At 43.7% G+C, this 26,589-nt stretch overlaps 2 protein-coding genes across 2 annotated transcripts in view; both read left to right on the forward strand.

Annotated features, from left to right (window-relative positions):
- Positions 1 to 26,152, forward strand: phc2b (polyhomeotic homolog 2b; the record flags this gene model as incomplete). Its single annotated transcript, XM_079217857.1, is given in 18 exon segments — positions 1 to 147; positions 149 to 185; positions 188 to 236; positions 3,387 to 3,702; positions 4,675 to 4,833; positions 4,960 to 5,037; positions 5,351 to 5,512; positions 5,917 to 6,051; positions 6,531 to 6,825; positions 12,631 to 12,944; positions 13,895 to 14,225; positions 17,767 to 17,984; positions 19,074 to 19,203; positions 19,620 to 19,725; positions 19,825 to 19,939; positions 20,679 to 21,009; positions 21,336 to 21,542; positions 26,139 to 26,152. Coding segments are annotated over 17 exon segments (3,078 nt in total). The 3' UTR covers positions 21,491 to 21,542; positions 26,139 to 26,152.
- Positions 26,151 to 26,589, forward strand: part of LOC306736242 (T-complex protein 11-like protein 1) — a gene marked incomplete at its 5' end in the record, with an annotated part of 8,720 nt that continues 8,281 nt past the window's right edge. The window contains 2 exons of the mRNA XM_079217858.1: positions 26,151 to 26,229; positions 26,354 to 26,483. Of these exons, the coding sequence (XP_079073984.1) occupies positions 26,151 to 26,229; positions 26,354 to 26,483 (209 nt within the window). The remainder of the gene's footprint in view (positions 26,230 to 26,353; positions 26,484 to 26,589) is intronic.

Genomic DNA, 26,589 nt, shown 5'->3' on the forward strand with positions numbered 1-26,589 from the left:
ATGCTGGGACGACGAGCTCGCTGTGTGTTGGGGGTAGACGAGAGGTGCTGGGGGTTTGGGATACACGGCACGGGAGACGCGCTCGCTCACGCACACACACGCTCATTCATTCAGTCCGCCGGCCGACCAGCCAAACACTCGGGCAGACAAAGAGGAGCAGCATCCTGCAGGAGGACCGCACGCTCCCGGGGGATGGGGCATCATACCCCTGCATCGCGTTGGGGGGGCCGGAGGAGGTAGGAGCACCGGGGTTAGGGGGCTTTGTCTCAGCAGCAGAGTACCCCTGCACACACACACACACACACACACACGTACATTTCTCGTGGCTATTAAAGCCATTATCGCACATCAATCGATTTGTGCGTTCTAGTGGTTTTTCTTTTCTTTTTTTTTGTATGTGGGTCGTCAGAGTTTTCCAATCTGTGCACTGATGGATGGACACTGATGGAGGCTATTGCACTTCCTTACTGTGATCTAAGCTCTGTAGAGACAGACAGTCTGTCTGACAGTCTCTTAACAGCTCTCATCTTCCTGCAGGCCAATGCAAATCCTCCAGACGCAAATCTGACAGTCCTGTAATGCAAGCATGTGTAGATCAATATGTTCTCTGGTGAGAGGAGCTCAGAGATATTGTGTTGTTTTGTGGCGCTGCCTGGCTGTGTGCTGGCGCTGCTTTGATTTGCTCTCAAACACATTTTGGCTTCAACACGTTCGTGGGTACCAGGTGTGTTTTTTTGTTGTTGTTTTTTTTATCTTTTTTTTCCCTAAACCATCTGAAAGGCATGACTGTAGATGTAGAAGTGGGGTTAAGGATTAGAGTGGAGCGGGTGCTCTCTATTGCATCTCTTCACTGATGGATGGCTGACTCCTCTCAGGAAGACAGCGAATGAAGGCATCATTACCAGAGGGGATTCCCTCCCCTCTCCACACACGAGGAGGCGATGGACTCTGGGATGTAGGCTAATGACGGCAGACTGGCAGCGCTGGTGCTTTGTTTACAACCAGAGTCCTACTAGATATCAGCTCTTGACAGACACGGCTGAAAGCAAAACCCCACTGTACCTTTTTATTGTTTTTGGGGATTAACAACTGACTGTAGTTTTGATATTTTTCCTAAATTCAATTTGTCAGTTGAATCTTCGTTTTTAGGGGGTTCGTCTGGGTTTGTTCTTCATGTTTTATTTAAAGTGTCCTCATTTCATGGAATGACCCCAGACATGCTCGCTTATTCAAAAGAGTTCCTCTGTTTTGCATGTCAAAGCGTATTTAATTAAAATTAGTCGATGTTTTTATTACAGTAATTGCCTAATTCACGAGCAGCTATAGTTTTTCATTGAAAGCACAATTTCACAAACAAAAGTCCAAAACTCTTTTTCCTCATTCAGTGACTGGTTTGTTTACTCGGGACATTTAGGGGCTGATCTTCCTTTGCCACTTCAAAGAATAACATTTGGTTTAAGTAAGATTGCAGTTTGTTTCCACGTCCGCTTTGTGGCATAAGTGGGCTGTAGAGCCGTGCTTTGGCCCTGGCCCCTAATCCGTTCAAAAGAATAATGAAGAGGAGGAGCAGCAGGAGGAGGAAATAGCTTAACAATTGCAACATGGCGGCAGCATTGGTCCATTATTTAATTACTTCCATCACACCCTCTTTCCACTCCAACCCGCTTAAAATCCTCAACCTGCTCACTCAACCTTCACCCCTCACGTGCTCTGGTTCCCTTGCAGCCAAACCCCCAGGACTTAATACTCACACCTCTAACCTCAGGGCTAGAAATTCCATCCTCCCTGTTTTGGCCTCTCTTTTCAGCTCTGTTACTTCAGCTGTCATGCTGTTTAACACCCCCCCCCCCCACACACACACACACACACACACACACACACACACACACACACACACACACACACACACCACCCCACCACACTAATCCCACTTCGTCCTCGAAAACCGCCAGCATCCCAAGCCCTCCTGTTCCATCTGAGCTCTTATAGACCTCTGAACTGTCTCCATATTCTTTTAACAAAGTTCCTCGTGTCCTCCACCGAGCAAGGATCCTTCCTCTCCTCCCCGTCCTCTTCGCATCTATTCAACCTGTCATGCTTGGAGCCTCCTCCGTCTCATCAGTCTGGAGAGCCCTGAACCTCTTCCTCCTGTGCTAATGGATAGCGGAGCACCAGGGGACCCAACCTTTTTAAAAAAAAAAAAAAAAGGCTTTTATGGAAGGCTCGTAAATCGTTCGCTCTTTTCTCTTCCTCATGACTGATGAGAAGAAAATGGACGTGGCACTGTTTCTCTTTTTAACTTGGTAATTGTTGTTACAGTAAGAAGGAGATGCGACTCTTTGAGTGAGTCTCCATAATAATTAGGCCTTTACTTATAATAAAGAAAAATCATCCGTTTGCATTGTGGCATTTGGGGAGTTTTGATGGCAGTTTTACTCCCCTTCTGCCTTCCCAATTAACTTGCACCAAATGTGTGTGTTCCTGTATGTGAAGCGCTCTACTTTTTAAGATTTTTTATTTTTAGGGAGGCCACTAATGTTAGCCAGCTACGCCGCCTTTCATACTAAATTCCCTGGATTTCATTAGCTTCCCAAATGGCATTTTTGTGTGCTGCCCTAACCAACTTTGTTGTGCCATGTCGCGCTTTTTTATTTTTTTTTGTTGGGAGAATGTTGTCATACTCTTTGTTTAGGCCCAGGGTTTCAGAACCGGCCTGTTTCACGGGACGGTGCAGGGACGATTTATTTGAACAGGCGCCAACATTTAGATTTTATATTCCTGCTGATAAATTGTGCATACAAAATAAACAGACTTCAAAAGAATCATTAATTTCCCAGCTGACACTGGTCCTGCTGCAGATGAGAGTAATGTAGAACTTTATTTACTGCAGTGAGTCTCTCTGCAGTCTAATTCTTCCTTTTGGAAGTAGCATCATTTATGCAAGGCAGGTACCCTATTGCAGTGATTTTCAACCACTGTGCCGTGGCACACCAGTGTGCCATGAGAGATCGTCTGGTGTGCCGTGGGAAATTTATTGTTGAGCGTCTGAGCCTGCAATATAGTGGCTGGCCTAGTAATTAAATACTCTTCCATGCCAGTAGGTAGCGCAATAATTACCTTCCATGTATGCTGTATTATGCTACAATGTGACATTTTGTAACTTTTTTGGTTGTTGGTGTGCCGCAGGATTTCTTTATTGTAGAAAATGTGCCGCGGCTCAAAAAAGGTTGAAAAACACTGCATTGTTTCTTTTGCTTGTCCACTGTATTCTTTTCTTTCAATCTCATGAGATGCATATCGTTTCTTGGGTTCGGGGTGTAAAGAAAGTACACTGTGTGGCAGTTTTCTCATGTGCTCTTCCTTTTTTCTCTCTCTCTCTTCCTCAGGCACAGGAGAGCCATTCAGAAGAGCCGGGGGTCAAAGGTGAGAAGAGCAGAGGGCACCATGGAGAGTGAGCCGGGGGCCCCCGCCCCCGCCTCCGCGACCAACAGCACCGGCACCGCCACCTCCAGCACCACAGCTGCCAGCAGTAGTAATGCCTCTAACACTACAACTACTACTACTGCTGCTGCCACCACTTCCAGTAGTAGTAGCAGCAGTAGTAACACTAACAGTAGTGCTAGTAGTAGTACTACAGCAGGAAGACAGGCAGTGCCTCAGATATCTGTTTACAGCGGGATGCCTGATCGACAAACCGTGCAGGTGAGTTTCTTGGTGTGTGTGTGTGTGTGTGTGTGACACACATAACTGTCCTTTGCTCTACTGCCCTCCATTGGTGTTAGTGGCACCAAATACAAGCAAACACGTCATTTTCTAATTGGAAATAAATGAATGACATCACAGCCGTTTGTCTTCGCTGTAGGAGCCTCAAACGAAGGGCCGTCTCTCAGATCTGTTCACGTTGAAGATAGGAATGCTTCGTGTGCTTCAGTGCTCCTGACCCCTGTTGACACCAGGATGAGCCCCTCTAAACTTTGAGTGCTGGCTCTTTGACAGCAGGGTTTTTGTTGTATCCAGCCTTCCCTTTCTCGTACTCGGGCCTGCTGACAATTACAAGGCGAGCGCTATTGTCACCCAGCGGCGCTCTGAGCACAAAGGACCGCTGCTTATTTACGGTCAGCGAGAGTTGTGTGTTGCATCCATGCGTCCCACCCCCCAACCTCCAGGTGTGGGTCCGGATGCTTCTGTGGACCACAGGTCAATATCCTCTCTGGTTACTTGGCAACCAGGAAGAGGGCACTTTCAGAGGTGAAGGGTGAGGGGAGTTATTTAGGAGGTTTAGCGCTGTTATAAGTGGGTCAAGGAGTCTCTCGCAGACAATGATTGAGGGGATGGGTTTATTTCTGTCTGCCTGCTTGCAGCGATCACAAGTTTGAGACGTTTTGAAACACTCTAGAGGGGAGTGAATCTCTCCCTGTCAAATTATATTTATCAACTCTAGATTCACAGCCTGTGATCTATTACAAAACCCCCAGGTCAGTCAAAGCCCATTCCTTTCATCTGTGATTTGTATATGCTATTGTTACTTTCTTTTCTCTTTTAACAAAATGCTTTGGACAGATTTAAGACAGATGTGTCTTTTGATATTCTACTGTTCTTTTTTGTTGTTGTTGCATGTCGCATTACATAATCAGCTCTCGTGATTTTTTTTTTTTTTCTTTTTTCTGCGTGCAGGTGTTCCAGCAGGCGCTGCACAGACCGAGCACAGCGGCACAGTACCTGCAGCAGATGTACGCCGCTCAGCAGCAGCATCTGATGTTGCAAACCGCCGCCCTCCAGCAGCAGCACAACCTCAGCGCCGCTCAGCTCCAGAGCCTGGCCGCCGTGCAGCAGGTCGGCAAACGGTCATCGCATGAGAAAATCATCTCCACCGCGTAGCAGTGGTGTTGTTGTTGTTGACCCCCCCTTCCAAGACATGTTTCAGGAAATTGTAAATTTCTCTCTCTCGCCCTGTAATAGGCTAGTATCGCAGCTGGCCGGCAAAGCTCTTCACAGAACGGCACTTCCTCCCAGCACACGGGATCAACTCAGACTACGGTGGGTGCAGCTTTTAGTGTCGGATCTTGTTTCAGAGGAGCCTCCGAGGTTAAAGTTATCATTGTCCATTAGATTATCGTGGAACTAAGTTGATTTTGGCAACAAGATGCTTTGAGGAATCTCTGCGCCGCTGTGCTGCTTCTCTTTTGCTTTGGAAGATATTTAAATGCAGTTTTGGTAACATTCAGGGGTGAAAATGTTAACATATTCTGGATCTCATGTCTTTTGTGTGTTTCCTTTTCACAACATGCCAAAAACACATGGCATGGCCAGTTAGTGCATAACCTTCCTAATGATCATTGTCTCCCTGTAGATCAACCTGACGACCTCCCCGGCAGCCGCTCAGCTGATCAGCCGGGCTCAGAGCATTAGTTCGACCCCCACCAGTATTTCCCAGCAGGCCGTTCTGCTGGGCAGCCCATCCAGCCCCACGTTCACGGCCAGCCAGGCACAGATGTACCTGCGTGCACAGATGGTGAGACTGCAGACACAAGGAGCAAACTCACACACATGGCATAATTAAACACTCTCCAGCTCAAGCTTTTTTTTCTTTCTGTGTGTTTTGGGATTGGTGCATGTGTTTGCTTACTCTGCCGTAGTCAATAGTGTGCTTTATTCTCATTTTGCCACCAACGGGGGGGGGCAGAATAATCTGTCGTGCCGCAGAGTGCTCGTTAAACACACAGGGGAATGTCTTGAATGTGCGTTCATGCTTAAAAAACTTCATTTTTTTTGCATGTCACAGGTGTTCTTTTTCCTGTAGCAAAAGGTTCCGTTGTTAAAAACAAAAAGTGTTGCTGAAGGAATGCACAGATGTATTGGCCTATTTTGCTGCTGGTTGTGGGGAATTTGTCTGTTTCAACTTGCTATCACTTCCAGGCACAACAGAACAACCTGGTGCAGGTGGCCAGGAGCCTGGGCCGGGCGGTTCCTCTGTCGCCGCAGATCATCTTCACCCCAACGGCCACAGTGACGGCCGTCCAGTCGGAGAGCTCCACGCAGAACTCCTCACAGGTGGGTCCACCGGAGGATCTTTTCACTCAATCACAAATAGAATTACAAACTTTTATTAAACGTCCTGGAATTGATCACTCCGGTCAAAACAAATTTAAAAGTGAATGTAGCATTTAGAGAAACTGTTGCACCGAGCAACTGGAAATCATGCATTCGATTATGTAAAATGGCAATGAATAGGAGTCAGAATATTTAAGCACAGTTCATAATAAGCGTTCATAATGTCCATAATTGGGGTTTAAATGTCAGGTTATTGACATAATCTTTCAAGAGATAATTTTTTGCCACCTCTTGCAATGAGATAAAATAATTAGTACTTTCTGTTCCGCTGTGATATTTAAAAATACCGTCTGAATATAGAAAGTAATCTGCATACATTTTGTAATTACCATATTCCTGACATACTGATAATATCTGATCCTTTAACCCGCTTTGTTAATCTGTTTATCAATAATCTCCCATCATTCTGTCTCCTCAAGAATCAGGTCCAGAATCTGGTCATCCGCGGCCAGCAGGGGGCGACCACGTCCTCCTCTCAGACTCAGACCCTGCAGGCTCTCAGTCTGAAGCAGAGCCCTGTGCCCATCCAGCCCGCCTCACTGATCAAGAGTCCCAGCCAAGCGACGCAGGCCTCCGCGGGGGCGAAGGCCGCCTCCTCTGACGGCTCATTCGAAGCGGGGAAGAAGGGGGACGCTGCAGCGGTCACAGAAGTCCGAGCTATAAACATGAGCCGCAGTGTCACCGCCATCAGCGCTCAGCCCGTGATTGCTCCAGGTGAGTGGAGTCCGCTTCCACATCGCTGAAATGTCAGGCTTCTTAAAACTGATCCTGGCAGTGCTTCCATCAGGACCAACCAAAGGAAGGATCTCTCTCCCAGAGGCATTTAATGTCTGGTCTATATCGTGAAAATAATGGAAAATAGTGATATAGGTTTTAGAGTGGAACCAGTTAGTCAATTAACTTTGATAAATTATCTTTTTTAACAGACAAGTATCATACATTTGCCACTTCCAGCTTCTCCAATGTGACGATTTGCTGCTTTTCTTTGTCTGATGTGATGGAAAAGTACTGGACTAGTAACAGACATTCAAATAAACATTCCTCATCCTCATGACTTCAGTGATACCCTGACTTATTTTCTTTTTTTTGTTCAGCCTCACAGGGCTGTTCATACTCTTCTTCTTGTTTTAGGCTGACAGAGCGTCAGCACTGCTTACAGAGCAAATGGCACCTAGTTTCTGACACTCAACACTCCAGAGAAAGTAGGCAAATAAATTAAACTGCCAAATTTACCACCAGCTGCTGCATGCTTCTTCTTCTTTTTTTAAACAGATGTCCATTTTTAAACCTCGAAATAGACTCGGGCAGCTGTCATATATGCAGTAGAAATGTGTTTATCGTGGTTATCGTAAGGTTAATAGCTTTCTCTGAGCTGTGAGGGTGACATGTCGGGGCACCAGGAACCCCTTCACTCACTCAAAGGGTGAAACCGGCCGTATTAAAGCATGTTGGTCTGTGTTGAGAACAGTCCAGCTGCCACACAGAGTCTTTCTGAACCACTTGTTATGTAATTGAAAGTCAGCAGCTGTTTTTATTTGTATTTATTTTTAATTCCTTTTTAGTGTGAATGGTTGTGCATATGCCAGTAGTTCAAGCTGATTAAATCACAATTATTCCAGTTTGTTTGCAAGATAAGCCACTTCAGATGCTCTATCACTTTTCTGGGGTACTGATATGACATCACTTTTCACAGAATAGTGTATTTGAGCGAGAACCTAAACATATGTGCGTGCATGTACCATATGCATGTATACAGCATGTGCTGGGAGTGTGAACTACATTTACATGACTGTAAGCTTTATATTCATGGCAGTACATTGTGTTAATGCATGCAGTTGTTTTGCCTATTCAGATGTGTGTGTGTGTGTGTGTGGGGGGGGGGGGGGGGGGTGTATCTGAGCGTGTCAGTGCACAACTGTGTCTTGCTTTGTTGCAGTAATGGATTCACATAAAATGAAAGGGAGGATGGAAGCTAAAAATCTGGCTGCATGCTGTCTGGGAAGAAATTAACATGAGTTGCCATAGCAGCAGGCCATGAGGGACAGGTGTGCACAGGAGATGCTGGGGAGTTAATGCACTGTGGATCAGGAGAGAGGCGCGGCTGTATGGATGTCTGACGGGAGAGAAGCTTTGGTTCAACCTGTCTAGGTCATTATGCAATTTGAATTATACCGTGAAGTCAGGGGAAGGTTTTTTTGTACTGACATGCCACCGTGTATCAGACAAATCAGTAATGAGCTGAAAGAAACCAGTGACTATAAATTCAGACCCTGTCCATAATAACCTCAGAATAATGAGTAAATCTAATTAGGCTTTGTGTGGAATTAAACAGTATTTTATATTTGTTAAATTTTAGGAATATTATGCATAATTGTTTCATTAAAAAGTAGTTCCATGCTTATTTCTGTCAAGAAGAGCATTTAGTGTGTGCTATTGCATCTTAAATGATTCTCTCTAAATGGGTTGTGCTAGTCTAACTTCTTTTTTATTTGAATTGTGGACTAAGCCTGCATTACTAGCAGTAATAGTCTCAATGATGACAAGATCCTCTAAAAATCTTAGTCATATTTACTACATAACTTCTCCTTTTTCAGCATTTGGCTCAGAATCTTAAGACTTAAAGGCAAGAAAAACTTGGGAAACACGTTTGACAGATGAGATGCCAATAAAGAGGTTAAACTTATTTTTATTTTAAGTCTGCAACCTAATTTAAACATTGTATCCTTAACAAACGCGTCTTTACTTCGTAAGCGGTGAACATGACTCAACAGAAACCAGCCTGGTCTGATCTGAGAAAACAACAGATGAAAGATTATTTTTTTTTGTGCTATTTTTGGTGATCAGTTTTCATCTCGCCTTCCAAAAGATGGCAGATCATTTTTAGAACAATGTCTCCGTTATTGTGAACATCACAGTGAAGAGTCAGAGCCTTGAATAGGAACTGGATCGGAAACAAAAAGTTGATGCAGGAAGCGCTCGTCATCACAACACACCGCAGGGAACCCCCAAAAGCACCACAAGCACAAAAGACCAGATCTACACACAGAGTTTTTTCTATTCATATAGCTGCGATCAGTTGCCAATTTCACCTGAAAATTATTACAAAACTAATTAAAACACACGCTTTAACTTTATGCAAAATGTAATTCTCCTTATCTTTTGGTTATCTCTATTAAAATATACATTCAACATTTCACTTTCCCTCCTTTTTGTTGATCTGCAACTTCCATCTGCAACAATTTTGATAATTAATTGGGGAATTAATTTAACTTTCATCTGGTTCTTGCTTTATTTACAATGGTATATCTTTGGCTTTTTGACAGTTGCTCGGTGAGTAACACCACTTTTGAGTCTCTGCCACTTTTTTGGTTTCACAGACCCAACAATTAGTCAAAACTAATATTTTTCAGATTTTATTAATAAGAGTTGCAGTCATACTCCGCAACAAAGATACACGTCATGCCACATTCTCATCAAACATAATCGTAAAAGGTCACTTTGAAAATATCTCACGTTTGCGACAAAACACGAGCGAAATACATTACATGCGCGCTCACAACTGTCCACTCCACACATTAAAAATAATAATACTAGCACCAAGACACAGAGCATCAATCTTGTATTGTGTGAGTGAGATTTTGTTTTCTCCCCGAGGGCCTGGCATCGTGCTTTCACTTGAACATGAGATTTAGCCTTTTGAATAAAACCAGCTAGATTAATTTAGCCAGTATTCTTTTAATGCCTGCTAGACAAAAGGAAATAAAACTCATTCCAAATTGTAATAACGGGATGAAAGGCGCCGTAAGGCAAGCTGTTGTTTTAGGTCGCCAAAGCAGCCAGTGAGAATGTGGGAACTCTGGGATTTTCCAGGGTCTGGTGCTCCAAACCATGAGGAACGTAGACCGTCCTCAACCGCGGGACATTGCGCAACGGCACGCAGCTGGAGTAACGGATCCACGCGCATTCATTACTTTGGGGGCGTGAGGCCACTGCCACATTCTTGTGTGTGTCTCTGTGTCTCTGTGTGTGCGGCTGAGTCATTCCAGTCCTAAATCCCAAGACCTTGTGTGGGAATAGCATTTTAATGAATTCCCCCGTCTTCCTCTCCTTCCAAGTCTTCTCTCTGTTCCTCATTAGGGGCTTGAGAAAGTTATCAGGATTCACAGGGGCGGCTGGTTGCGTCCGGTGTGTGTGTGTGTGTGTGTGTGTGTGTGTGTGTGTGTGAGAGAAATCTCTTGCTGCTTTATGATTCAGTGACATTTCGATTGAAGAGGTGCTACTATTCAATTAGGAAAACTATTCTTGCCGCGTTTTGACTCCCATACGGTAGTTTTTTTAATCCTTTTTTTTAAAATCTCATTTTACGACCACATTTACCACCGCATAAACATGGGTAATAACCATGAAAAAAGGTCCCGTGAGTGCTTTCACTACTGTTTATGAATCGTAGAGTGCAGGTTTGGCTGCAGTGCGGTCGGGGTGCGTTGTGTCTTGGTTCTAATGTGCGTTGCACGGAGCAAAAAGCCAAGTTTTTCCTGACAGATTGTGAGTGCAGATCCTTGACGAGTTCTTTCTCATGCCCTATTGTTCTTGAGTTGTGCCACTTTCTCATGGCAGTTATTGTCCTACTAATTGGTTTCCAGATGTCAAGAAGGCCGGTCATGAGAAGGAAAGAAACTGAATAACTGCCCCTGTTCGTGACATATTTTGGTATAATGTAAATGTATTGAAACTAAAGTCTAAAATGAGACCCTGGGGCCAGAGCGCCTCGGAATATTTACAGTCTACAGGAAATTATTCATGACAGAAACAACAGTTTACAAATATATATACCGATATGCAAATTACTCGCACGAAGAAAAAAAGCGCCCACGGTGTTGTTAAAAGGATGTTGGTGGATCAGCTAAACCGATGCATGTTATTATCACCTGAAACGTTTAATCCCAAACCATCCCGTAGGCTAACGTCTTTCATTACCACGCTGCGGGATGTCTCTACCCATCTCTCGGCTCGTATTCATCCTGCTCTGAATATTGTAAATATGCCTGTTCGCCATGGCTGACCGAGTTTTCTTCTTGACACGTGAAAAAGAAAGAAAACACTTCTCAGCAGATCCTGCAGCCTTAAAAGGACTTCCCACATGCTGGATAGACACGGCTGTGTGTTCCACAGACTGTGGTTGATGCCTCACAGGGAAACTTTTTAAACCAGATGGACTCCGGCCCACACGAAACATCATGAAAAGAACAGGGGGCGGAGTACTCCCCCATGTACTTCCATGCTTGGATTTATTAGGGGCTTTATCAGCGTCACCAAACGCACCTCCACGTTCACATGACCCATACAGCAGAAGCTGTGCTGCTGAGTCTAGTCTTGTTTGGGTTTCAGCAGTAAGAATGAGCTTCACCAAGAGTGTCACAGACAGTTGGCTCTGCGGGTTTCTTTCTGGAGGCATTTCTTCTATTAGACTGCCCTCGGGCTACTTCGGCTGAAGCACTCAGACATGCCCTCCCCCCCCCACCACACACACACACACACACACACACACACACACACACACACACACACACACACACACACACACACACAGAATACAAGATTGATGCTCTGTGTCTCAGTGCTTCGGGGCAGGTTGTGAGGTCTTTTTACTCACAGCTGGGTTTTTTACACTGACAGGTGGTGACGTCACAATTTTTGAAACGATTTGTGAATAATGACCAGAGCCTCTCGTCGGCGCACCTTTCAACAAGCTCTTCATATTACATCCTGAAAGCTACGAAACAAGCTCTTTTGTGCAGACGTCTACATTTATTTTGAATGCAGTGAGTGTGGAGCGGACAGTTGTGAGCGAGCATGAAATGTATTTCGCTCGTGTTTTGTCGCAAATGTGAGATATTCTTAAGTGACCTTTTATAGAGGACGATTATGTTTGATGAGAATGTGGCATGACGTGCATCTTTGTTGCGGAGTACGACTGCAACTCTTACTTAAATAAATCAAAAAAACGCCTAATGAAAGACTTGTCTTAGTAGCAGCACTATTGAATGCAAAATGATAACTTTGTCAATAGTATAGTTGTAAGTTAGGCCAAAAATTGTGATTGTGTCATTATTATTATATTTCAAATCTCTTTTTTATTTTATTTGTGTGTGTGTGTGTGTGTGTGTGTGTGTGTGTGTGTATATATGTATATCTATATACACACATGCATACATATATACACTGTATATGGCAGTGTGGACAGGAAGAATGATTACAGATGACTGCACATGCTATATGTATGTATGTATGTATGTATGTATGTATGTATGTGCAGTGCATCAACATCTGAATCCAATGTATCAGAATAACAGCATTATATGCCATTTTATATCAATCCTCTCTCAAAAAAATAAAAATAATAAAACACTGATTCTACTTTCAGTATTTTCTCTTTTTTCCCTTCTCTGTAGCCCCATGAACATAAATGAGCAGAGCAAGCCACGTGTGGTTATTAATTGGCATATACCTGTATTCCAGCATACACACAGATCCAGCCCCATTCCCTGGTCCAGCAGCACAAGCAGCAGCAGCAGCAGCAGCAGTTTGTGGTCCACCAGAGTCAAGCTTCCCTGCGGGCCGCGGGCCAGCTGCTGCAGACCGCCTCCATTCAGCCATCGCAGCACCCGGTCCCCGTTCTGCCCAAACCGGCTCCACACCAGCCCTCCATGACCAGCCAGCATGCCACCATCTTCCACTCCACCATCAGCCCCCACGCCCTCCACTCCTGCCTCAACCACGCCAAAGCTCAGCCCGTCCAGCTCACTGCCATCAACCTGCAAATCCAGCCAACGGTGAGTTCAGCTACGCCCAACAGAGCAGCTGCATGACTTAACAACTGTCGCCTGCATCTCTGATGAGGTGAAGGCCTGTGTTTAGATTGAGTTTGTGCAGACGCGGCATGAAAGTATTTGGGTAACGCAGTGTTTCTGAAGCACAAACGGAAAGCGCTGTTAATAAGGATCTAAATGATTTGTTTTTATCCATGCTAGCAGTGTGGCTATAGGGATGGTCGGTTGGTCCACTTTTGACTTTTGATCAGATGGGTTGCCATGAACATTCATGGTTTACTTTGGTAATCCCCTGACTTTTTTCCTGCATTGACCTTTGTGGTTCTGAGTAAAACGTCTCAACGACTGTTGAATGAACAATCATCAAATTTGCCTCACACAGGCCCCTCCCCCTCAGGATACATTGTTATCACTTTGGAGATCCCCTGACTTTTCCTCAACCACAAAGTGCTGCTCGCCGAGCTGTACACTCGTAGTCTAGTTGAACAATTATTTATTTTATTTGGAAATGCTTGGAAAAACTGTCGATTTTTCATTCTACAGAATAGCATTTCTCATATATTTAGAGGATAGGTATAGGAGGGTATCTTGTCATGTTTCCAGTGTTGTATATTTAATGTGATTCATTGTTTTTGTCCCTGACATTAGTTTCTAATGGGTCATGACTTTCTGTCCTACTTAATGTCTGAACTGCTCACATTCTTCTTGTTTTGTTCCAACAACACCCACCGACTCAAACTCTTCTCCAAGACATACATGTCAAAAGAAGAAGAAAAAAAGAAAAGAGGAATCTTCTGAGTTTGGGGTTCCATGGTGTAATATTTTCCCACTGGTGTGATATTTTCCGAGCCTAATGGCCTTGTAATGTTTGAGTCACTGACATTGAAAGCACTAACAGTCTGATCTGTCTCAGATCTCTAATGTTCTCCCTTCGTCCTCTCCTCGCATCGTAGGCCTCCCGGGGGCTGGTCCAGGACTGTAAAGATAAGCCAACCTCGCTGGTGGTCAGGGAGATGTGTCCAGCCACCGCCACGCAGCAGCAGCAGCAGCAGCAACAGCAACAGCAACGACTGCAACAGCAGCAGCAGCAGCAACAGCAGCAGCAGCAGCAGCAGCAGCAGCAGCAGCAGCAACAGCAACAACAGCAGCAGCAACAGCAGCAGCAACAGCAGCAGCAGCAGCAGCAGCAACAACAGCAACAACCTGCACCTTCGCCATCGCAACCCGCCAAGCCCGTCGAGCAGCCCAAGGTCACTCCAGCCGCACCAGCTGTTCAGCCACAAGGTAACGACTCGGCATGATTTCCTCCGCTGCTAAATTAAGAGTTCTCGGACGTTTTCGTAGGCAAACCTTTAAATGAGAAGCAGCGCTTAAACAAACAAGAAAATGTACTTTGGCTTCTGCTCTGCTGTCCTCGAGTTGGCCAAACTATTAGAAGCCGTCAGGTGAAGAAAATCAATGCTGGTGTTTACTTGTAATTCAGAGCCTGTTGTGTCTGCAGCACATCTAGTTTCACCGCTCTGCCTCTTGTTGCTCCGTTTGTTGTTTTCTCTGTGGTTTTCCCCCTCACCTGATACCCACAATGCACTCGCTGCTCTGTTGCGAACAGAACATTTCAAACCCACAACAAAAACCCTGAAGATGAACGGGAATACAACCGGTCTCATTTCTGGAACTTTATTGTTTTCATTATTTTGTTGCCTGTGAATTATATTGTGATACAATTTGAAGCACACTGGTTGCCTGAGTTTGTGTGTATAGCTACAGGGTCGAGGCTGACGCCCACAATGCAGTAGTAGTGTTGTATTTACACACATTTACATACATGGGAGAGTGGGTGGGTTGTAATGCAACCTCAGCCTTTCGGACCAGGCGTCCACAGAACATGTACCAGTATGATTGTTCCAAAAATGTGATTTAGTGCTCTGTCTGCATCAGACTAAAGGTGTTCAGGCTGATGAACGGGTCCGTCAATGTAAAGACATGCTGTTCGGGTCACGTGTGTGTGGGCAAGAGGTCAATAACGTTTTCAGTTACAGTACTTTTGTTGATTAGACAATATGTGATGCGTGCTTTTGTGACGGCTGCTCGGAAGAATCAACGTTTCTGAACTTTGGACCAGCGGTTTTGAAATGTTGGTTGACTCTAAAGTGATTTATTTATTTTTATATATGTATAATCCAGTCAAAAAGCTTTTATGTAACGAAAATCCCAGACATAATATTCGTCAGTATTTTCTACTTACTGTGCACATTTGGTCTGCCAGGAGATTTGGATGAAAGCGATTTGAGTCGGTTGTAATAAGGGATCCGCGGTCAGTAGTACGTCGACATGCAGCCGCTCCACTCTTCTTGCTGAGCGACACATTATTTGGGTGTATATTTTCTCAATGTTGACACAGGTCAGTTTCTATATAGCGATAATTCTCCTAAATGGTTGGAAGTGGGGCTAATGCTGTGTTTCTTGTCAGATGAAACATTGTGTGGACCACAAATTGCTGTTTTATGGGCAGCGAGTTGGGTGTGATGCTCACCGACCACCAGAGACGGAAACTATTTCTGTCATCCTCTGGCTGCAGGAGCAAATGATGATGGGCCCAAAGGTTTCTTTCTTTTTTTTTTTTTTACTTTTGGAAAATTGCTGTTTTGGGCTATTTGAGAATTCAGGGGTTTCAGCTTCAAAGACTATCTTCACTGAGTTTCACACCTCCGCGTTGAAAAGATATTCAGACGCTTCTCTTTCAAGTATGAAAATGGACATTTCGAGGAGCGGCCATTACTTAATAAACCGATGAACACGCTGCAGACGATACAGGCCGCAGCCCACCAGTGCATTGAGGGCTGTGACGTCATGTCCGTGGTATTTCTTTCTGGGTACTTGGAGGTTTTAGGTCGTGCTCAGACAAACATTAGCACTGCGAGCAGAAACAAAGCACCCTTATTTATTTGAATGCTGTTTACCGCACGATAAAATGATCACCACCATAATAACAATGCATTATGCACCTCACTATTGCTTCTCTAGGCTTATATGCAAATATTCAATACATTTTACAAAGAGTCATTATTGGCATCGTTTGTAGTTCAAGGTGTCTTGTCAAGAGGTTTCCGTGCTGTCACGTTTATAGTGATGCTCAATGTTTTTGGGTACCAGGAAGTTAACTTTTGTCCCAGTGGCCATAAGGATCCAGCTCCCTTAATAATAATCCATGCTTCACACTCATTGGTCTGTTATCAAACTGGACTTCCTGGATTGTATTGCTTATGATGCAGAATGGCATTACATATTGGATTGAATTATTGATGCAAAAATGTTTAAACTGGTAAAAGTGGAACGAATTCCAACTACTTATTACACTAAGATATAACTGTAAATGTGCAAGATACCCATCTGATAATCTATAGTATGATATCATTGTTAATTTATGTTATGCATTATTAATCTGAATCTGCTAAAAGTAACTAAACTCTTCAAATAAATGTAGTGCCTCCAAACTGTCCTTTAGTACAGTACTTTGTTAGATGTACTCCGTTACTCTCCACCAGAATGTCACCCAGTGTGGAAAATAAAATTATTAAGAGCTTTTAGGTGTCTTTTCTCAGACTTGGACCCTAAAACTTCCGCTGACAGCGTGAGTGTTTGTGGCTTTAATGCATTCCAGTTGAATTGGTTGTAAGTGGGAGGCACCGGGAGGCACCGGGAGGCGGACCCGGGTCTCAAAGCTTCTCTAGCGGCGCTGCAGCGCAGACGCGACTTCAAACAGCAGCAGCTGCAGGTCTGCGCGTGTCTGCGTGCGCGCGTGTGTGTGCGTGTGCTTATGTGTGCGTGTGTCGCGGATCATCACAACAACAACAACAAACCGCGCATGTTTTCTCTGTGAACTCAGCGGAAGTTGGTAAGAGATTTTTACTTTCGCTTCGTGAACAGACGGGACGTCGTTGTTTTGCGACGGTGATCCGTGACGCGTCGTGGGTCTGCTGTTGGTTATCGATCGGCTGTGCTGTGTGTTTAATGTTCAGCTTTTACTAGACCAGTGAGGTCATCGAGACCAGCAGCAGGCAGGTGGCTGTGACCGGATCCTCACGGGATGAGTGTGTGTGTGTGTGTGTGTGTGTGTGTTGTTACAACACTGTTGTATGAATAACGGGAGTTCATAAAGGCTATAATGTGATTATAATGAGACAGGTGCTGCATTCGCTCTAAACTAATGTTTTCACGTATCTGTCTGTGTTATTCCTCAGAAGTTGAAAGACATCCACAGTTTGATGTAAATCTACTTAAAATGAAGTGGATTTACCCTCTTTAAGTTCTGCATTGATTTGATTGAGGACTGCAAGGAATGATCCATTTCATTATTAACTCATCTTTTAATTTGTTTCACTATTATTTATTTTGACCTATATAATGTCAGAAAATTCATTTTAATTACAGATCCTTTGAGCCCAAAGCGATGTCTTTGAATGTGTCGTTTTGTCCAATTTATGTCCAAAACTATTCAGTTTACGTGTGACACATGACAAGCAGAAACATTTGAGAAGCTGGATTCACAAATAGTTGTTTTTTTCATTCAAAGATTGCATCTGACAATTAATCTTAAAGCTGCTGATTATTTCCCAGATTAATCACCTATGAAATATCACAACTTTGCACAACTTTGGCATTTTCACAATGCTTGTTTTGTGCGACAAACAGTCCCACACCCCCAAACATGTTCACTTTACATGAAAAAGCATCAATACGTTGCTTGAAAAAATGACTTATTGATCAATCAACCATGTGTTTTCTTCTCCTACACTGACTGACTGGCGTTGTGTTCACTTCACAGCGGTCGGGGGCTCAACCAAGAGGCCGAGCGCCGCGCCCGCGACCCCCCCTCCGGCCATGACCTCGGGGAACGAGAGCGAGGCGCCCACCACCGTGACCGGCAGCGCGCCGCAGAACGGGGAGAGCAAACCGCCGCAGGCCATCGTCAAGCCCCAGGTCCTCACGCACGTCATCGAGGGCTTCGTCATCCAGGAGGGAGCCGAGCCGTTCCCCGTGTGTGTGAGTGTGTGTTCTCCAGTGTGTGGGTGTGTGTTCTCCAGTGTGTGAGCGTGTGTTCTCCAGTGTGTGAGCGTGTGTTCTCCAGTGTGTGGGCGTGTGTTCTCCAGTGTGTGGGCGTGTGTTCTCCAGTGTGCGCGCCCTACAGGGAACACAGATCCCTCCGTTACTACCGACGGCTCACAGCTTAATGTTTTAGAAAGGTTGGAGGAGCACAGATGGATGGAGGTGTTCCAGACTCTCACTTTCCTCAAGGCTTTAAAAAAAACAGAAAAGAAATCCCTTCTTTAATCTCTCATCTCTCTCAAAATGGATTTCATTATATTGTTTATCTGGTGTTGGACACAGATGTTGACGTGTGTATCGTCCAATCTTTATTATAATCACAACATGGTGACATGAGCTTGCTGTTGTTTCTCGCCTGAGGGTTCACTGCCCCCTATTGGACATTTGTTGTAACTGCTAAGTATACAGTATTTAAATGTGCTGTAAAAAATATATGAACAAGCACAAACAATTCATACTGTTAGTATCTACATTACAAATATATTGATATGTTACTTTTAACTGTGGCTCATGACTAATAAGGTAGTATTCTATGAATGGATTATGTGTTTATTCTTTAACTACCCATTTTGTCAGACTAACAGTACAAAACCCTTCTCGACATTTCATTTTAAATGATACTAAACGGAGAAAAGCATATTGTATTCACATTTTAGATGCTTAAAATATTCACCCCCTCCCATTTGTTCTTGATTTAATGACTTAATTATCAAAATTGTTGCAGATTAATTTTCTGCTGCTTCATCAATTGTTTGGAGACATTGTTTTCCAACAATATCTCCAGTTGTAATTAAATTATAAAGGCTATTTTATGGCTATTATTCTCTTTGTGTCTGCATTCAATAACGTATGGAGGAGATGGATTATTCTTTGGTCGGCATATAGGACATTGTTGGTCGAGTCGTCAGGATTCACACATGGAAGTCTTTGCATTTAATAGATCATAGATTTCGTTTATTCCTCCTGGAGCTCGCTGTCACCATTTCATCTCGGAAGATTTTCTAAATATCTCGATCCTGTCACCAGGTGGAGCGTCTGCCGATTCTCATCGACAGCCCGAAGAAGCTGGATCGTCAGCTCTCCTCGGACCCCGACAAAACCCCCGTCAGCAACGCAGCAAACAGCGACTCTGAGGCCGAGGACATGAACACGTCAGGTGAGACAAATGCGTATTAAATATTATCGTCTGGTAAAGTACGACAGCTTGTGTATGAAACTTGTGACTTTTTAACTCTTAATGCTCTAAACACTTTTTCATTCAGTTTATGGCATGCAAGTCCTCATTTTTGGGAAAACTCTCCTTTTTGTTAAGCAACAAGAACTGCAAAAGTTATTATTACCTTTTGTTGGATTAAACAGTAGAGGGTTTGCAGAGTTGTAGAATCCTGATAAACCTTTAAACACGTTATTCCGTTACTCAAACCGGACTCTCTGGATCGTATTTCACGTCTCACTGGTACCTGAAACAAGACGCTGTGTGTAACTCACTTTTCAAGGAGGAAAAGTCTGATTTGAGGAGAGGAAAAAAACTAATGTTTAGAGTCTGTCTTTTTTTTTTCTCTCGCGCTCCAGAAAAAGAGCAAGAACCCAAGCTGACGTGTGAATACTGCGGCTGGGTCGACTTCGCCTACACGTTCAAAGGCTCCAAAAGATTCTGCTCCATGGTGTGTGCGAAGAGGCAAGTCACCTTTTTTTGTGGGGTTTTGTGTTTCTTCTCATTGAAACAACTTTCTTACGCGATCAAAGGAAAGATCTAATCGTGGGTTTTTGTCGACAGGTACAACGTCGGCTGCACGAAGCGGATCGGCCTCTTCCGCCCGGAGAGGAGTAAACCGACGAATCGCTGGCGCAGAAGATCTCCGGGTCGCTCCAGTGTGGAGGCGAAGAAGCAGGTACACACTCACACACACTCCTTCACTGACGTAAAGCTTCCTCATCAACACTTTACCTCCAATCAGATGCTGCTTCCAACGCACATGTTATGATCTGCACTTTTCATGCCTCGTGCTTCATAATGAACTTGAGCGTCATCTCCTTCTGTCTTTAAATGGCCGTTAAGTACTTCATGATCTTCGTCAATGTTTATCGGTGACCAATCGGAGCGAAGAAGCACTAATTAGTGGAGATTTTCTGCTGACTGCACAAGTTATCTCGACATCAAAAGCATCTGGATTCGCTTTTTTGTTTTGTTTCCTTCGCCACTCATCTGACGTGGTACTTCTCAAGATCCTGACTTCCACCTCCCTTGAAATACTGAAACGTGTAATGACACAATAAAGTAGCAGTTCTACAACAGAGACGGTCGTTTAAATGACATTGAATTATGATACTAGCTGGAGAGCAATCTTTTCAAGGTTTTGTTGCCAAGGGGTGCGGGTGCTTTGGTGTCATGTTCGGACCAAGAAGTGAGTTTTATAATCCAGAGGGTTCAGCACCCGGCAAAGTAATTGTCCCTGATATCGATCAAACATCCATATCAAATCCCTGCAGGTGTATTGGACTCATTTGAAGCGATTGTACGGTTTAAATCTTACTTATCACCCCTTTTTAATCTTTCAAAACGACGTCCCGACGCTGTTCCACCGACGAGCCATTCATTCTCACGTCCCGCTCCACTATTTCACCCCTCAGAAGCTGCCCCCCTCGCCGCAGCCGGCCCAGGGCGGCTCCGTGTCCTCGCCGCACCCCTCGCAGCCCAGCCAGGAGGAGTCCAGCCCGTGTTCGGACATGTCCAGCTACGAGGAGCCGCCGTCTCCCCTGTCGGCGGCCAGCTCGGGTCCCCTGCCCCCCGCCCCGGCCCCGGCTCAGGTCCCCGTCCACCGGCATCCGAGCAGGACCTCCGACCAGGACGTGGTGTGTGGCGGCGTTCGAGACGCACCGTCACCCTGTCAGCGCTTCTTACCCAACGACCCCACCAAGTGGAACGTGGAAGAGGTTTACGATTTCATCCGCTCGCTGCCAGGTCAGAGACGTAAACGCATTTTTTTTTAGGGATGGGTATCATTAAGGTTTTATAGATACTAATACTTTTATAGTAATAATAGTTTTTTTGGGGGGGGGGGGGAGTTTTTTTCCTGATCAAATTTGTGATTTTGGACTATACAAAATTAATTGAATTGAATACTCATCGATTCTTATCGGTTCTTTTTGATTACTTTGAGAGAGGAAAAAAAAAAACAGACATTTAAGAAAAGAATCCACATTGCTTTATTATTCTCGGATGTAAACAAATGGTCTGAATTGAGCAGCAATAACAAAAAGTATCTTCTTCCTCTGCTGTCGGTGCAGGTTGTCAGGAGATCGCGGACGAGTTTCGCTCTCAGGAGATCGATGGACAGGCCTTGCTCCTGCTGAAGGAGGACCACCTCATGAGCACCATGAACATTAAACTGGGACCGGCGCTCAAGATCTTCGCACGCATCAACATGCTCAAGGACTCTTAGCAGGAAGGAGTGTCTCGCACGCGTGCGTTGGTCTGTTTCCTCGCGAGTGTTTGTAAGTGTGGAAAGAAGAGCAGACTGTAAAACTAAATTATGACTGTTCCTCATAATTACTACGACTATATATGTATCATGGCACTGGCGACACAGACCGACTGCACTATGGCCTCGCCTCCTCCACACTACTGGACTGGTTCCTTCGGATCGCACTCTACACGGCACTCGTATTCGCCTGCATCCGCTCCATAATGTTAAGACGTTGGCGTCGTCTTTCGCAGGGCTGATGGCGGCATTAGAAGAGCTGCAGCTCGAGCGCTGGAAGCTTTTAGTCTGCGTTTACGTGCACTCACCGGGACTCGAATCAGGAGCCACAGTGAGGTCCGTGCCATCTTCCAAAATGTTGATTCTCACATTTAAAATGAGTGATTCTAACCGGCGAGCTGTATCTTGATAAAGAACAAGGCATGTTAACGCTAGGTGTAATTGCATTAGGGCTCTTAAATTACTTCATTAGGGCTCTTAAATTACTTCCCATTATTGGTTCTTAAGAAGGGCATGGGTTCGAACTGTAAACATGTTTTATCTTTGAAGCTGAACTTACGTCGGACGCCTTTGTTCTGTTTATTTCTGTTCGCTTTGATGAGGAACGTCTGATTGGTGAAGTTGAAATGAGCAGCTGGGGGGAGATGTACTATATTGTATGTCATTACCAGGAAATCTCACAATATAAAATGTGTGTTTTCTGTCCCACAAGTACAAATGTGGGACGATAAAAAGGTACAAAACTCGCCCATCCTTTTAAGTTTTGTTTCCCGTCCTGAATCTGATGCGTACAGCTGATAGGTGGTTTGTTTACATGACGCAGCGCTTGCTGTGAGGACACGGCGTCTCCCCCACAATCGAATATTTATATTTATATTCAAATACCTTTTTCTCTACTTTGCGAATATACATATTGAAATTTAGAATATTCGATGACAGCCCTGAAGTGCATGCACAACACATTGCATTTTTGGGCCGCTATTGGATCCAGCGGACCTGATTTGGATGTGGTCTGATCTCAGCCGGGTGTGAATGCCACCTGATACTGTACCAAGTGGAGCAGCAGGGCTTTTCTTTGACCCGAGACATGCAGGGTTGTGTACTTATTACGCATTTTAAGATCTTCTCATAAAGAGGGCAGAACCTTCGATAACAAGAGCGCTTATTAATACCAGGTGAGGATGCTAAGGCCTTTATTAAATGCCGTCGCCCAGATAACGCATCTAGTGGAGACTCTTTGATAAAAGCAGAAAAGAAAGCAGAAAGAACACATCGTGCACAAAGTGCACTGCAGCTCAGCCGTGCCTGAGTCGGGTCACATTACGGCATTGAGACCACGTGAGTCTGAATGAATTATCATTATATTATTAGAGATGTTTTTTAGTCCGCGTGAATAAAAGAGAGCCCTTTCTCTCTCTGTATATGTGGGTGGAAACAGACAGTTGCATTCAATAATTTTCTCATTTCTATTCAGCTCGTACTCCTTGGCCTTTTCTCACAATACGACTCGGAGCTCTTCGAACACAAAGCTCGGATGCAGAGAAAGCGATCCGCGCAGTTTCTCCCGCAACATTGATTTCCCTTTTCATGAGGAACTCTGCAGTTCTTCACCTGTAGATTTTAAACGGCTTACGAATGATTTTTCGGAAGGATCTACTAGAATGTGACATTGATTTCTTGTCTCGGTTTCATAGGAAGACACTAAGAGTTATCGGAGAAACAATTCGGGCGTGCCGCTCTCTGCACACGGCCCGACTTTTGGCACTTATTTTTCTTTTTTATTTGCTTTAACTTTACGAGACACACAAGGAAATTGTGCAGCGACGCGAACATGTGTATGTGTACATAGCAGCTCGATTGAGGGGAAAGACTGAAACTAAGTGTGAAGCTGTTTTCTTTAAGTTATCCCTTTTTTATTTTGAAACAGAAATTTAACTGTCTTCAATATTTTGAAATATGCAAATGTATAAATATCATGGTCTGGGAGTTGTTGTTTTTTTATAATATTTTTTTTGTCTAAATCTATTTGTGTTTTGTGGCTTTTTTTTTAGATGAGGCTTTGTCAAATGCTTGTATTTATCAAAACAGTTTGTACACAACATTTTGCAATTATAAATAATTTGCAATACAGTTCTGTCTTTGGCCATTTTTGCAAACGTCTGTGTGAAAGAAAGTACATTTCAAGTTCTGTATCAGTCCCTTCTCAAAGGCAGTAAAGGCTCCTGGTTTGTAAGAAAATAACTCAAAATCCAAACATTATGGTTTGGTTATGGTTGTGTATTTAAATGTTCGTGTTGGGAGCAAAATACCTGGTAGCAACCCTACCTCGCGCTCCAGTGCTCTGCTGAAGTCTTCCACAGACTCAATATGTAATGTAGAAGATTTATTGAAGGCAATTAACAAAGCAGACGCATCACCAAGGCTCTGGAGAGAAACACCATCTGACATGGGAACCGACTTCGTCATAACACTGGGCCTGGTTTAGCGTGCTGTTTCCGGTGGCGAGTTGGGGCAAAAACGTACACAATTTTTAATTACAATGGACTCCATGGAAGTGAGGACAAAGATTGGCTGCAGCTTCATCCCGCCCATGTAGGATTAAGGACTTTAGCACACAGTAGCACAGCATCCAGGAGCAAGACTGAAGCGCTCGAGCCTGAAGCCACGCCCCCGCGTGTTTATTCAAAGCTTATTCATATTTAATCGCATGTCTGAATTGCACTAAATTTGTCACGGCACTCCCTTTTAGTCCCCTGTGAGTGTGAAGTAGGTCAGATGAACAAATTGTGACACAAGGACCATATGACAGACTCACACACAGACAGATGTTTGTCAACTAATCTCCAGGCTATTCCAGCACTAATAAGTACACAATAATGCAAGTACAAAAACTGTCACAAAAAAATTCAACAACTTTACTGCAAGAACAATAATATTAGTCAAAATGTAAAGCACCCCCCAGAAAAATGAATACATTAATACAAATCAATAAAAAATGTTTTAACTGAAACACAAATCCAACACTCTTTCTTATGGAGGCCCATTTCCGCCACAATTAAGATCCTGTAAGTCATAATTATATTATCTCATGATTATGACTTACAGGATCTTAATTTTTTCATCACTCTGGCTGAAATGGGCTTCCATAAGAAATGTCTTCAATAATAGATGTTTTAGGGACAGAATTGTAGAAAGTGCATGCATACACCGTGTACAGGATGTGGGAGCACGTGAGGTACACTGTCCACAAATAGTAACTAGAAAGGGGTATTTTTATTTAAATAATGTAGAGTATATTCCACCAATGTTTGGGTTACAGACTGGTTTGTGTTCACTGCTCATCCTGCAGTTTTAACTGCAGACTCTTCTGTCTTGGTGCTCTCGCGAAGTTCCTGGTTCATAGTAAACACGACTTTCCAGCTGTTTTAACACATAACTGTCTCGTACAATGGACCTTTTATACAAACACATCGACCGCTTTCTATTTTGTTTCGCTGAACAAACGGAACAGGTACAATCAGAGCAGAGGACAAAACGAGACTTTATTTAAACCGCAGCACAGACACGCTGCTGACACGCCCACTGAGAACGGACCAAACCAAACGAAGCCCTTGTTTTTTTCTGGAGTTTACTTTTAAATGAATTACACATTTACAATTGAATGCGTTCATATGACTATTTAGATCACGATACAATTGTACAAACGGGTTTAGATAATGTATCCAAACGATAACAATAGCTGTAATATTTTAATTTCCCCTATATCTTTTTTAGAGTGGTTTAGCCCAGGTTCAAACTTTAACGCTGATGTTGTTGGAGTATCGGTATGATACTTTTAGACGGTAGAAACGGGGGTGTGACTTTTCAGCTTGCAATTTCACATTTTTCATATATAAGTTTAAATAAATTAATCGAACAACCAACCACAGGTAAGTTCATCTCTGAAAGGTGTTATGTTGTCGTCACAGTGACAGTTTATGCTCGTTTTATTTAAGGATCTTTTGATTTTTTATTAGATTAACCTAACTATACTTTAATGTAATTATAGTGGTGGAGGAGGTACAGAAGTAGTATCAACAAAGTATCAAAAAGTACAAAGTACTCGTTATGCACGATCGCTCAGTTTTTGTTGTTGTAGAATATTATATTATTCTGTTTCATCACCAATTAATAAAGATTGTAATGTCGGAATTTATCAGTGAAGCCAATTTCAGATACATTACTTTGTTTACTACTGCATTCATGGAATATTACTGCATCCTATTTAAGTTGGCAATGAATGTAGTGGAAGAAAAAGTACAATATTTCCCTCTAAAAGTATAAAGTACTAGAACATGGAAATACTATATGTCAAAATTGTACTTTCGCCCTGAGTAAATGTACTTTGTTGCATCCCAGCACTGCGATCTTAAGGTACTTGTACTCTACTCGAGTATTTCCATTTCCTGCTTCTTTTGCTAATCCATAATTTAACAGTATTTGTACACTACTGTGGTATTGTTATTTTTACTTATCTGAGTATTTTCTCGTCGATTAATCTACGATTAATTATAGCTCTTAATATTTCATCGTGCACTCTGTTGAGTTACTGTGTTATTTAAATGTCTAGACTTTTGCTGAAATGCCAAATCAAAGAGACGAGGCCGCTGATGATTCCCCTCCGGACCTTCCCTGTCTGGAAAAACTGGACTCTCCCACAGGTATGAAGCTTTATTACGCCAGTTATTGGGTTGAGGCAAGTTCAGGGGACCATTAGTAATTGAATTACTGGCACCGTGGCAGCTTTAATCATCTGAAGGTGTGTGTGTCCTGTCTGTGGCGTAGGGAGCCCACCCACCGCCTCATTATCCAGTCTGATGGAGCTGGAAAGTTGTCTTTCCAACCTGAACCTCGCACATGAGATAGTGCTGAACCGAGACTTCTGCTTCAAACCCAGGAGCCCTCCGACTGACAGGCAAGGAAAACACACCCAAAGTGACCTTGGGTGTGTTTATATCCCAAATTAATTAAGAGTAAAGTCTCTTGAGCTGTGTGTTTGTTTGTTTTTTCCCCCTTCTGTA

Source organism: Taurulus bubalis, assembly GCF_910589615.1.
Source record: "Taurulus bubalis genome assembly, chromosome: 5".
Classification (NCBI taxonomy): domain Eukaryota; kingdom Metazoa; phylum Chordata; class Actinopteri; order Perciformes; family Cottidae; genus Taurulus; species Taurulus bubalis.